At 45.3% G+C, this 13,267-nt stretch overlaps 1 protein-coding gene across 1 annotated transcript in view; it reads left to right on the top strand.

The window, feature by feature from the left end:
* Positions 1–615: 615 nt before the first annotated feature.
* The window catches only part of BRWD1 (bromodomain and WD repeat domain containing 1), a 40,229-nt gene continuing 27,577 nt past the window's right edge, over positions 616–13,267 (top strand). The window contains exons 1-16 of the mRNA XM_027909272.1: positions 616–714; positions 857–915; positions 1,091–1,120; positions 1,313–1,372; positions 4,361–4,511; positions 5,687–5,785; positions 5,993–6,153; positions 6,317–6,538; positions 7,574–7,674; positions 8,596–8,666; positions 9,323–9,423; positions 9,889–9,929; positions 10,443–10,541; positions 11,430–11,580; positions 11,827–11,961; positions 12,813–12,941. Of these exons, the coding sequence (XP_027765073.1) occupies positions 657–714; positions 857–915; positions 1,091–1,120; positions 1,313–1,372; positions 4,361–4,511; positions 5,687–5,785; positions 5,993–6,153; positions 6,317–6,538; positions 7,574–7,674; positions 8,596–8,666; positions 9,323–9,423; positions 9,889–9,929; positions 10,443–10,541; positions 11,430–11,580; positions 11,827–11,961; positions 12,813–12,941 (1,668 nt within the window). The 5' untranslated portion in view covers positions 616–656. The remainder of the gene's footprint in view (positions 715–856; positions 916–1,090; positions 1,121–1,312; positions 1,373–4,360; positions 4,512–5,686; positions 5,786–5,992; positions 6,154–6,316; positions 6,539–7,573; positions 7,675–8,595; positions 8,667–9,322; positions 9,424–9,888; positions 9,930–10,442; positions 10,542–11,429; positions 11,581–11,826; positions 11,962–12,812; positions 12,942–13,267) is intronic.

Below are 13,267 nucleotides of genomic sequence, written 5' to 3'. Positions count from 1 at the left end.
AACTGGACACAGCACCAGAGGCGAAAGCGTTGGCCCCGCGGCACACAGCGCCCGCTCCGTCACCGCATCACGGCGGGCCATCGGCTCTCGGCGCCCCGCCGCAGGTCCCCGGGAAGGGCTGTTCCGAGCCAGGAAGGCCGAGGCGGCGGCAGCCCCACCGTTCCCGGGGGCGATTGAACGGCAGCCCCGCAGCCACCACCGCTCCCCGGCCATGCCCTCAGCGCCGCCGCCTCACGGCGCGCCCGCCCCACCCACTCGGCCGCATCACTCTACGCCTTCCCCGCGCGACCCTTCCGCGCCCGGTCCTCCCCTTCCCCTCTCCGCTCTCCTTCCCCGCCACCCCCTCCCCGCCGCCTTCCCCTCACCCTTCCCTTCCGCCACACGCGCGCCCCGCCGTTTCCCCGCCGCTCCCGGAGCGCGCCGGAGCGCGGGGACTATTTTTCCCCCGCCCCCCCGCGGGCGCGCCCGGCGGAGGTGTCGGCGGCGGCGCCGTGGCGGGTGGCGCGGCGGCGATGGCGGCGGCGCCGAGGCTGCGCTGAGGGGGGAGAGGGAGGGAGCGCTGAGGGGAGCGGGGGGGCGGCCGTGAGGGGAGGGAGGGAGGGAGGGGAGGCGCTGACAGCGCCGTGCCGAGCCGGGCCCGCCGCCCTCAGCCCGCCATGGCCGAGCCCGCGGCCTCTTCCAGCGCTGGCGCGCCGCTGCCGCTCATTGAATCAGGTAACAGCGCGGGCCGGGGCCAGGAGGCGCCGCCGGTGCCGCCATCTTCCTGCCCCCCCCTACGCCACCCTCCTCTCAGGATGGGGCACGGCCGCCCCCCGGCTCAGTCCATCCCACGGGTCTCTCCCTGTGTTTCTCGCAGAGCTTTACTTCCTCATCGCCCGGTTCCTGAGCACCGGGCCCTGCCGGAGAGCGCTGAAGGTGAGTGAGGGAGCGCGGCGCTCGCCGGGGCGCCGGGACCCCGCGCTGCCCGCCCGGGGTCGGGGGGAGGTGGGAGCAGCCGCGCCCCCCCCCCCTCCCCCGGCTCTGGAGAAACCAAATCCTGGCTCGTCCCTCACTCTGTGTTTTTTTCTTCTTTTCCCCTTTTCCACTGCAGGTGCTGGTGCAGGAGCTGGAGCAGCACCAGGTCTGTGTGGGCTCTGATGAAATCCCGCTGTAGTTAAAAGTTTCCCTTGCAAGTCATTCAAGTTTCTGCCGCTGTCTCAACTTTTCCCCCGCCTTCAACACACACATTGTTTTGGATGTGATCTGTAATCCCCTCCTTCCCCTTCAACCGCTCACGGTTTTTGTTTTGTTTTTGTTTTTTTTCTTTATTCAGTTGCTTCCTAAAAGATTGGATTGGCAAGGAAATGAGCATTATAGAAGTTACGAAGAATTGGTGAGACTTTTATCTTTCAAAACTCCCCCCTTTTGATTACCGTGCTAACAGCCGACGTTAAACCCTCTCTACCTTTATAACCAGGCCCGAACCTTCACCTTCCAGCATCGCTCCGGCTCCGGCCAGCGGAGTTATTTTAGAGAAGGGGCCTTTAATTTCTCTGACACCGGACTAACAAAAACACAAGCGGCGGTTTTAAATTGAGGATATTGTTTACATAGCAGAGGTGGAGCTTGGCGTTGTGCGGCGGTGGATGCCGCTGCCTACACGCAGGCGGGAGCCAATGTGCGCCCAGGTTTCATTTCGGAGTTTCAGGGGCGAGCTTGTGAGGCCCGCTTTGATTTGTCGGTATTTATTTTTTTGCTGGTTGGCTCCTTTCAGCCCCCCTCCAACAGATTAGGAAAGGAAATCGCTGCTCGGAAACCCGGAGGGTTGGCAGTTCTGGTGCCCGTGAATGTGCTCGTTATCTCTGGCTCCTCGCTGGTCACTGCTTTGTCTCCACATGCTGGAAGGATGAGGGGTGATCTCTCTCTCAGGAAAATGTACTTTCTGCCCTCCGGGGCTGATGCTGCTTGCTCTAAATGTTTTTACTTAAAGGAATGCTCTGTTCTGCTGCTTCATTTTGCTGCTTTTGAAATGGCAAAGTGTATTTGGCAGTTGAATCCCGTGAAGGGATGGCCTGGGGATGCCTGCCCAGCAGTGGTTTTTATCTTGCCTTATTCTGGTTGGGTTTGTTTTCTTTAAAGAGGTGTTTGCTCTTGCTTTTTTTCTCCCTCCCAAGATTCAGGCATTCCAGGTTGATTGATTGTTGTATTTCATTCCGTGTTGTGGAGCACTTAAAGATCTCGGGATTGTCTTTGGGAAGGAATGAATTTTTTCGTTTCAAACATTTTCTTAATGATTCAAGTGTTGCTCAGAACAATAAATTTGATTCCATTTCCTCTCCTTGTCAGTGTGGTCAGTCGAGCAAGTGAGGTTTTAGATGAGTTTTTTTAAGGCACTCAGAAGCCCAGTCTTGCTAAACAGGAATATCTTCAAGCTCTGACTTGAATTTAGCAGAGATGAAAGCAGGATTAAGTTTAAAAAGGATTGTTGGGAGTTCTTTTGTTGGTTCCTTGTCGGTTTTTTACCCCTTTTCTTCTGGCAAAAAGTGGGGTGTTGGGAGGTGTCCAGTGTGGATTCTTCTGACTTCAGGAGTGCTTTTAAACTGTGATTATTGCGCACATACAGATGTCAGGTTAATTCTTTAACATGTGCTGCTCCTGCCTCTTTTCCCTGCCCAGTTGGAGAGAAATGTCTACACAGGGCAGTAGTATTTGAGAATATCTAAATTAATCTTCTGAACTACTCAGTTTCTGCTTTGTGAGGGGTTTTGGGAACCTCTTGTCCCGCTGTTCTCCCTCTGAACTTGCACAGACCACGACAAATGCACTCATGGGGTGTGATTACTCTTTACCCTCTGCCTTCGTCAAGGCATTTTAAAGCTGTAAAATAACTGTTCCTCCCCAAATTTGAGTGGAACCACTTCCAAAGGAGAGGGGATTGCAAGGTTTTGCACACCAGGACTGAGTTTGGGCTGTGCACTTGCTGCTGGTGGCCTTGCAAACAAAAAGGGGTTTAGTGCTTGGCAGAAAGTGTGCTGAGCTTTCTGTCCTGAGTGCTGTGGCTGGCACTGCTCTGTACCAATGAAGAAACGATGAAAAAGTCCACTTTGTAATCTTAGAATCGATCCCAAGCATCCCATGAGCTGATTTTCCTGGATATATTTGCTCATGGGATGATGTGACCTGTTGGACTGACGTTCCCACCTCAGGAACACAACCCAAACCCCCACAAACCTCAAGCCCGGATTTTTTTATGATTAAAACAAGTGCAAGGCTGTGGCTTTCACTGTTCATTCCCACTGCTCAGAGGGCATTTGAGGAGCTTTTTGTTGCCCAGATCTGCCCTGCTGCATTTTCATTCCCGGCGCTCTGAGGAAGGAGATCAGCCCTGTCAGGACTTGGCTCATCCACGCTCAGTCATTTCAGCAGCAGCACGAGCTGGTTGTGCCTGTGTTCTCAGCTACCTGGGCAGGAGGCCACATACCTGGGTGTTGGTGTGGCCCTGTGCCTCTCCTGGATGGATTGATTGCCTGGGAATTGTGTGGTTCCTGAGGAGCAGAGTGGCTGATTCAGCCGCTGATTCCAGCAGGGTCTGACTGGTTTCTCTGATTCACACCTTCCCAACAGCTTCAGTTCAGGATTCTGATGCTTTGCTTTGCTTGGGGCTGTTCAACCCCTCCTCTGCACCTTTACCTGCTGCATTGTTGGGATTGAACTTGGAAAGAATAAGGGTTTTTTTTTTGTGGAACACTCAGAAAGAAGAGGGAAAGAATAATCCAACCCTGTACCCATCTGCTCTAGGCTGAGCCATCTGAGTGCGTGTGGGGGTGTGGAGTTTTTAGGTTGGTTGATGCAGATTGTGTGGGATCACTCCTGAGTGTAGGGATGACTTTTGGTTTAAGGAAGTAGGGCAGGCTTGGCAGTGCTGGTTTTTCCAGGAAGCTATTTCCAGGGAGATTGTACTCAAACCTGCCACTTTGCAGTTCACTGAGCAAGTGCTGTGTGGCTGAAGGAGTAGCTGCACAGATTCTCGTGCCTGATTGCAACCACATTCTGCATGACCTTGAGTTATGTGAGGCTTTGAATTTGAATTCTTGTTTTTAACACAGATAATTGGGTGAAATGGGCAAAGACTCTCACTTGTAGGGTGGTTATTTGAAGCATCCAGTGCTAAAATACTGATGTGCAGTGGGTTACTTTTTTACTGCAGTTATTTTTACTCCTCCCTTGCTTGTAGAGGCCTCACTGAATTTACTAGATCAGGCAGCATTAAATTTGGGTTGTAAGTTAAAGTTCTAATTTATTTAATAAACCTGTGAATGCTGATGCTTTCAGATTCATCTGTTCTACAGATTTTTATTTTTTTTAATTAAATTCCTGTCAGGTGCTATCCAACAAACATGTGGCTCCAGATCATTTATTACAAATTTGCAAGAGGATTGGCCCTATCCTGGATAAGGAGATCCCACCCAGCATTTCCAGAGTCAATTCCTTGCTGGGTGCAGGGAGGCAGTCACTGCTCAGGACAGCAAAAGGTGAGCTTGGGGTTTTTTTTTGGGATGAGAATGATCCAATGTTAGATGTGCATAGTTAAGAGTTTGGGAATGCTTGGGAATTCTGTCCATCCACTGAGGAAAATCATCCATGATTTAGGGAGTGGTTGGCAGTGCATGAAGATGTGCTTTGATACAGAGTGGATTTTAGTGGGGGATTTCCCTCTCTGGGTGTGCCTGGGGCGAGGGTGTTGATGTGTCTGGGTGAGTTCGGGGGGGGTTCCTGGACACTGGGATATGGGACTGGTTTATGGGACACTGGGGTGTTTTCACTTGCCTGCCCTGCCTGCTTTAAAGGATGCCCAGGGAATGCTGGGCACGGTCCAGTCCTGGAAATTGGGATTGCAGTTATGTCAGCAGGATATCAGAATGACTGTCAATTTGGGATTTTTTTTTTTAAGAAGGGACATCTTGGAATTAAAGGATGGTTTGGGTTGGAAGGGACCTCAAAGCTCATCTCATTCCAAGTCCTCTGCCATGGGCAGGTACACTTTCCACTATCCCAGGTTGCTTCAAGCCCTGTCCAGCCTGGCCTTGGACACTTCCAGGGATTGGGCATCCACAATTCCTTTGGGTAACCTGTGCCAGGATCTTCCCACTTTCCCAGGGGAGAATTCCTGGTATCCCATCTAACCCTGCCCTCCCTCAGCTTGAGGCAGTTCCCCCTTGTCCTCGTGAAAAGCCCCTCCCCAGCTTTCTTGCAAGCCCCTTCGAGGTACTTAAAAGGTCTTGAGATCATCTCAATTTCGTACTGATAAATATTAAATAAATCTTAATTAAATTTCTGAATAAATATTCGTGAGAATGTTAAAAATCTTCACAGCTTTGCACTGAGAACAAGCAGCAAAAATTCAGTTGAAAAGCTTGTTTGGCCATCAGTTGGGAGTGATTCAGAGTTTGGGGGTTGGTTTTGTCTGTGTTCCCTCCTGTTATTAAATGGATTTTTATTAAATGGATTTTTATTAAACGGATGTTCATTAGGTGGATTTTTAATCTCCTCTGATGCTGCACTGTTTGTGTAAAGTTTGGGGGCATTCCTGGCTTTTTGGTGGGTTAAATCCCGTGCTTGAGGCCACCTCTAGGTGGGCTCTTTGGAATCGCATCTCTCTGGGCATTTTTGACGTGTGTTGATGAACATCAACCAAGTGGTTTTGCAGATTGCAGGAACACTGTCTGGAAGGGCTCTGCATTTGCTGCTCTGCACCGAGGGAGACCCCCCGAAATGCCTGTGAATTATGGCAGCCCCCCAAACCTCGGTAAGCTCTGCTAAGACACCCCCCACACACACTGCTGCTGCTTTTACACCCCCCAACAAAAGTGCAAATACAAAGAAACCTGGCATAATGACATCTGAAAATCACTTCTACTGAAGTCTTTAAGTGATATTTTGATGGAAGTTGAATAAAAGTGTGGTTTAGGGTCAACACGATTATTTTTTTAAGCATGATTTCTGTGTGTTGCAGTGGAAGTGCATCGAGCAAAGCAGTTAACTGGGTATGCCAAGTTCAGCACCTCATTCCCAGGCACCATGTACCAGCATGTCAAGATGCACAGGAGGATCCTTGGCCACCTTTCCTCTGTGTATTGCGTTGCGTTTGATAGGACTGGACACAGAATATTTACTGTAAGTTGATGAAGCACATCCCAGTCTGAAAACCCCTTCGAGATGGATCTCGGCGGTGCTAAAACGATCAGCTCCCTGTCAGTAGGAACTGACAGTGTCAGTGGAACAGTTGGCTGGAATTAAAGGCCAGAAGTTGTTGTCTTCACCAACCATTTCTTTGCAGGGCTCAGATGACTGCCTGGTGAAGATCTGGTCGACTCACAACGGCAGATTGTTTGCCACCCTGAGGGGCCACTCAGCAGAGATCTCTGACATGGCGGTGAATTACGAGAACACCATGATTGCAGCGGGGAGCTGTGACAAAATGATCCGAGTGTGGTGCCTGAGAACCTGTGCTCCTGTCGCTGTCCTGCACGGCCACACAGGCTCCATCACCTCCTTGCAGGTAGGGGGGGGTAGTTCCAGGGGTTCTGGGAATTGCCACGTCCTGCTGGTTGTTACTGGAGGCACAGTGGGCTGGTTGATATGGATGAGTGTCCTGATCCAGTGTGGGATTCCCACAACTTATATGATGCAGTTTTTTGTCTTAATCTCCAAAATACGAGTTACCTGAGAAGCACAAAGATGTTCAGTGTGCCGTGTTGTGGATTGAATTTGAAGGCCTTGATGTGCTCTTGCTGGTCCTTTGGATTCAGTCTCACTTTGGCCTTTATAATCCCTTATTTAATGTAATTTATTAATCCCATATTTAATATCCCTTATCAGAATCCCTTATTTGCTGTGTTTTCCAGTGGAACCAACAGCTCATGTTGAGGGGTGAGGGAGCTGCTTGGGAAGCTCAGTACAAAAAAATATTCTTGCATTATTTCTCTGCCTCTGAGAGATATCTTCCAGTTTCTGTGGCATTCATTGCATTTTTGTTAGTTTTTTTTGTTTTTTTTTTTTTAGTGTGTGGATTTTTCTCAATTTAATATTTCTTACTGATACTGTGGTTGCACTATGCACAATTTTTATGGCTGTTATAACATCAGTAATTGATGAGCAATTTAATCACATTGTGTTGTGTGAAGTTTTCTGAAGGGTTGGTCCGTGCACAGCAATAAATTCGCGTATTCAAGGACTATTTCTGAGGACTTCCTGAGTTACACATTCAAATTACCTCCTAACTCCTGCTCTGCCTAATTACAGAATTTTTGGAGTACATCTGTCCAGCCAAACTTCCTTTTTTTTCACTATCTGCTCTACTTATTAATCTCAGTCCTGGCCAAAATGTGCAGTGAATGATTGTGGTCGGTTCATACCTCACCACCAAACCACTGAACAAATTGGGTTTATGTGATGCAACAATTGAAATGCAGACCACAAAGTTATTTTTTTAAAGGTGGAAGATCTTACTTTGTGAACACTAAAAATACTGATTTAAAATTGTTTAAAATTTCTTTCTCTGTGTGTGTGTGTGATTTGTTTTTATTCCCTTCAGTTCAGTCCCATGGTGAAAGGCTCCATGAGGTACATGGTGTCCACTGGTGCAGATGGAACTGTTTGCTTCTGGCAGTGGGACACAGATTCCATGAAATTCAAGTATGTAAATGAGCTGCTACCGCACCCCCTTGTGCCATCCTGGGCTTGAGTAAAACAAGTCAGGTGCTTTTAACTCCATACCAGCTAAAACCAAAAAATAATTGGGGTTTGGGATGAAAAAACATCGTGGAAATAATTAATTCTGTAATTATTATTAAATAATTCACGACATTTTGTTGTCTTGGGAGATTAGTTGGGAAATACACTAAGAGCCAACAGGAATGGCTGGAAATGTAAATAGGATGCAAAGCATAATAAAGCTCCTTGTTGGTGTTGGGTTTCCAACGCTCCTGGAGTTTTTGGATGCCTCTTACAGAATTCCAGGCAGGGTGTGCACGGCCAGGATAGTTTTACATGTTCTGTGTGTGGATTGTAAGCCCCCAAAGAATGAGATTATTACCAGAAAGAAGAGATTCAGGATGATTTGTTTTTGTCTGCTATCGTGCCATATCATGAGAGCTGATATAAAATGATCCCTTTTGCATTAAGATATGTTATTAAAAAAAGCTCAGAGCCTTAGAAAGCAGATTATATTTTATTATTGCATTTTAGCTTTTTCATTCAAACTTGTGATCTTAAGGTAGAAGAACTGCAGCAAAAGCACAGTCTCACCTGAAGAATCTTTCAGGGCTGTAAAACAGTGTTTTAAACAGCATCCTTAATTATTTTCCTTCTAAAATTAACTTCAAGGACTGTGTGTGAGGGAACCACTGTCAGTTCATGCATGGACTTAAATAACTGTAAGCACTGGGAGTCCTCAAACATTTACAGAAGTCCCTGCATTGAAGAATTCCCTGTTTTGTAGCAGTTGGAAAAAACATCCCTTTATGTTTTGAACTGTTGAGAAGAGCCAAGTTTTGGGTGGTGGGAGCTGTTTCAAAGCATCTTTTATTTTGTTGTGTTGTTTTTTTTTTTTTTAAGCAACCGCCCACTGAGGTTCACAGAGAAACCCAGGCCAGGGGTGCAGATGCTTTGCTCTTCCTTCAGTGTGGGTAAGTCCTGGATAGTCCTGGAGTGATTTCCTTCCTCAGAAATAAAATATTTGCTTGAGACAGCTTTCAAATGGACAAAACCTGCAGCTGGCAGTGAATAATTGTAGAGACGTAAATAATTGCATATAAGCTGTGACATCATTAAATCCTGGGGCTTCCCTCAGCTGACAGTGAAAAGCTGTTGAAGGAAGTGATTTCACAGAAGTAAAAATCACCTGATGTTGGTTTATTTTGGTTTGATCCATTGACACAATATGAGGGATTTGCAAAACAAGTTCTCTCAAGATCCCACAGTCACCAGCAGTGGAAGTGGTTCCTGCCAGCTGGAATCTCCTGATTTTTGTGCCAGGGATGGTTCTAAAGATCCCTTCTTTCCAAAGGATCCACAAATGTCCCTGGAAAGCTGCGTGCACTTTGCTTTCCTCCAGTTCTTTGGGGGCTTTCTGGGAATGTCAGGAATAAAATACAAATAATCCGAGTGTAAATTGTTTCCTTGCATCTGTGTCAGTGGAAGAGCATAAAAAATGTGCCATTCTTCAAATAGTTGTGTTTTGCTTTTTTTTATTTCAATTAGAAATGTTGATGATCTGCTTTAATTTCTTACACACTACCTTAATTATTGCTTTATATAAGTTGTTTTTTTTTTTTTTTTACAGGTGGCATGTTTTTAGCAACTGGCAGCACTGACCACGTCATCAGGATGTATTTTTTTGGCTCTGAAACACCTGTGAAAATAGCAGAACTGGCAAGTCATGCTGTAAGTAGTGAGTTAATTAATCAACTAGTCACTTTGAGCAGTAATGAAGTCACAAGGTAATATTACAACCTGTTTTTTTCCCAATTTCTCCTGCAGTTTTTACTGTGATAAAAGTGAAGAACTGATAGTTTATTTCTTTAGTAGGAGTGGGAGCAACACATTCCTCACCACTGGTTTATGGTATTGGGAATATATTCAAATATTATTCAATTGGCAGCCAGGTTATTTAATCTGTTAATCCTTCATGTTTAATTTGGGCTGTTCATAAAACCTGCATTTTAAATGTGTTAATGCTTAGTGAATTTGTTGGACTTGGTTCTCCTTGCAGTTTAAAAACTCTTAGAAATTATAAAATGTTAATTTTTTTTCCTTCTTTCAGATTTTACTGAGCTCAGGTTTGTCAAAAACTGTATTTCCTGTTGAAAAAACCCCAAATTTTCTAACAAACTCTACTTTTTGTTCCAGGACAAAGTTGACAGCATTCAGTTCTCTAATGGTGGGGACAGGTATGTTGAAAAATGCTCGTGTGAACCAAAAAATGCATCATTTTGGAATTAATAATAATTAATAATTATTGTTCTTACCTGGATGTTTCCAAGGAGAAAAATCCACGTATTTGTAACTCAGAGAGGGGAAATTTGGACTGATCCAGGAAAGCTTCATTTACCTGGAGGAACTTTTTAATCTACCCAGTGTATTTGTGGCTTCATAAACCTCCCTTTCCCCCTCCTTTCCTTTCAATGTCAGGAAATATTGTAAAGAAAATAAGTAAAAGTGCAGTGAAAATGGTCAAAATTAATTTATAATCCTTTTCACCTGATCTGTTCTTGCCTCTGGTTCAGTACCTGATACTCTGCCGTCCCTTGAAACACATCATTAAAATGTTGTCACTGAGGAGTTGAGGATGATTTCACTTCTGTGACTCCCCCACTGCAAAACTGCTGTGTGTAACTCGAAATCTGCTTCAAAGCAAACCCTTTTAAAGGTGAATGAACTCTTTATTTTTAATATTTCCTCAGGTTCATCAGTGGCAGCAGGGATGGCACAGCCAGGATCTGGCACTTCGAGCAGGCAGAGTGGAGGAGCATCTTGTTGGACATGTCTGATCGACTGCTGGGGTAGGTGGGGAGAGTTGATTTCTTGTTTTGTGAAGTCACAAAGATTGAAAAGCCCAATTACTCCAATTGCAGATGAAGAGCAGGGTGTGTTTCTTGCTGGAGAAACCTGAAGGGTGGATAATTTCCAGGATGCTCAGGACGCTAAAGAGGAGTTGATTTGTGGGTGATTAAATGAGGTTTTAATGATGTGATTTGTAGGTGATGAAATTAAAAGCCAAGCCTTTAATTGGGTGCAGGAGTTGGTTGGAGGGTGATTTGCAGCTCTTCTTGTGGTGCAGCCATGGAAAATAAACATGATTTTACAAAGAAAGGATGAGTTATTATTAATATTTGAGGTTTGACTGGAGTTGTGGAGATCAGAGAGGCCTCTGGTTGACATGGAATCCAGATAATCCTGGGGGAATGTGTGTTCCAAGGAAAGCTTGTTCCTGCGCTTGCACTAAAATGCTGAGGGGGAGTTTTACAGTATCCTGTAAGTGTATTTTGGGCAAAGAATAAGGAAATAGATTGAGGTTGAAACAAAATATTTTTTTTGCTATATTTGTGTGAGGACTCAGGAAAAAAAAAAAAACCTTGGCTAAGGTAGAAATTGGCTTCTGAATCAGTTAATTTGGAAAACCTGCCTGAAAAAAGTCCCAAATTCTGAAGGATTTCTGTTAGGACTCTGTAGAAGAGCCAAGCCCCCATGGAAAAGGGGGGGAAAAAAATCCTCTAAAATAAATATGCTAAAAATCCAGTTTTGCTTTGAGTGAAAGAAGTTAAAGGACAAAAATTTCAACCCAAGTTAATTTGTTCTTCACTTCATTTGTGTGGTTATGAGCAGGCAGGTTCTCTTCCTGCATTTTGAGGTAGAAATGTGCTGATTAAGGGGTTGACTCTTCCCAACAGTGACACTTGTGCAGAAGAAGACAAATTCATGAAGCCCAAAGTGACCATGATCGCCTGGAACCAGAACGACAATTACGTCGTCACCGCCGTCAACAATCACCTGCTCAAAGTGTGGAATTCCTGCACGGGCCAGCTGCTCCATGACCTGGTGGTATGTCCCTTTTTCCTTGGAATTGCAGGGGCAATTCACAGTCCCCTTTGGCAAAATATTCCTACAAGTTCTTGCTTGAATCCAGAAAATTCTTACCTGTTGAATTCAAAGCCTTTCTGGCTGCCTGGGGTTTGATTTTCCAGAGGGGGTGACCCAGGGCTTTGTTAAACACTTGCTGCACGTGCTGTAAATCCCCTGGTGCTGTGGATTTTCCTGGTGGTGATGATGTGCAACGTGCAATTGCAGGGCCATGCAGATGAGGTGTTTGTGTTGGAGCCCCACCCCTTTGATTCCAGGATAATGCTGTCTGCGGGTCACGACGGCAACATCTTCATCTGGGACATCACCAAAGGCACCAAAACCAAGCACTACTTTAACATGGTAAGACCTTTCTCAAACGCAATTTATTCCCAAAACCTCCCCAACTTAAGGAATTTTCAGCAACACTCACACCCCTTGCACCTTCTTGGAAAAAAAAAAACCAAAAAAACAACCCTAACCCAGCAAAATTTATGTTCATATTTTTTACCTTTGAATTTCCTGGTTATCGCAGCTTTTCTACTCTTTTTTTTTTTTTTTTTTAACTAAAGGATGCACCTCATTCCTAGGAACTGTTTTCCCTCAGCTTGAGGTGCCATCTGCAAGTTTCTGGTTGGGATCTTATTTTCTACTGTCTTAAAAATTGTAATGTTGTATTACTCATTAGCACAGTTCTTGAGAGCTCCCATTACATTTGCTCCATTTCCCAGCTCGTGGTTAACCCTTTAAATTTAGGTTATTTTCTCTGAGATTTCAGTTATAATCTGAAGTTCATAGAATTTTCTGACCCTTTTATTTTTTTCTGGTTAGTCAACAGGAAAGGCATTTTTTTTTTTAGCTCTGAGATCCTCTGAGTTTTTCCTGCAAGTGGTTTAACAAAATCAATATATATTAGCTCCAGTTTACTTTAATCTTTACTTAAAACACCTTTATTTCTTTGCTTTTTTTTTTTATTTTTGCTGAACAGCAAATTTTCCTGCCCTTTAGTGCACCTTTGAAATTCAGAGGGAAAAGGAAATGTCAAAGATTAAAAAAAAAAACAAGTAATAACAAGATTATTTGTGCCTTCAGGGAGCTATTTAGGAGCTGTGCATGATTTTTTTGGGTGGAATAATGAATTTTTGCTGTGAATTATGGTTTTCTGGCACAAAAAAACCCCTAGTAACGTGGAGGTTTCTCTCCCTCCCCTGCAGATCGAAGGCCAAGGCCACGGGGCCGTGTTTGACTGTAAATTCTCCCCGGATGGGCAGCATTTTGCATGCACAGACTCCCACGGGCACCTGCTGATCTTCGGCTTTGGCTGCAGCAGGACTTACGAAAAGGTGAGCTCAGCTTTCCATCCCAGCTCTGCCTCAGCTTTCTGACTCAAATCACAGGAGTTGCTTTCAATTCTTTTACAAAAATAGAGGTTTGTGTGGTTACAGATGGTTTTTTGATGCCTCTCAGTTCTCTTGCTTGTGTGCTCCTGGCCCAGCAGGAACAGCCACTGTCTTAACATTCCCTCAGGAGAAGCTCCCAGGAACTTCTCTGGAATACATTTCCACCTTCCACCAATTCACATTAATTATTCAACCTCAGAATTGCTTTTGTTTCTGATTTCTGGCAGTAGCTCAGTGTCTAAAGGTGACAAAGTTTATTGCTCTGCTAC

The sequence above is a fragment of the Empidonax traillii genome, unplaced genomic scaffold, assembly GCF_003031625.1.
Source record: "Empidonax traillii isolate 1590-97213 ecotype Southwest subspecies unplaced genomic scaffold, ASM303162v1 scaffold2026:size82458, whole genome shotgun sequence".
NCBI lineage: Eukaryota > Metazoa > Chordata > Aves > Passeriformes > Tyrannidae > Empidonax > Empidonax traillii.
The sequence above is the reverse complement of the archived record's forward strand: the minus strand, read 5'-3'. Positions and strand labels throughout refer to the sequence as shown.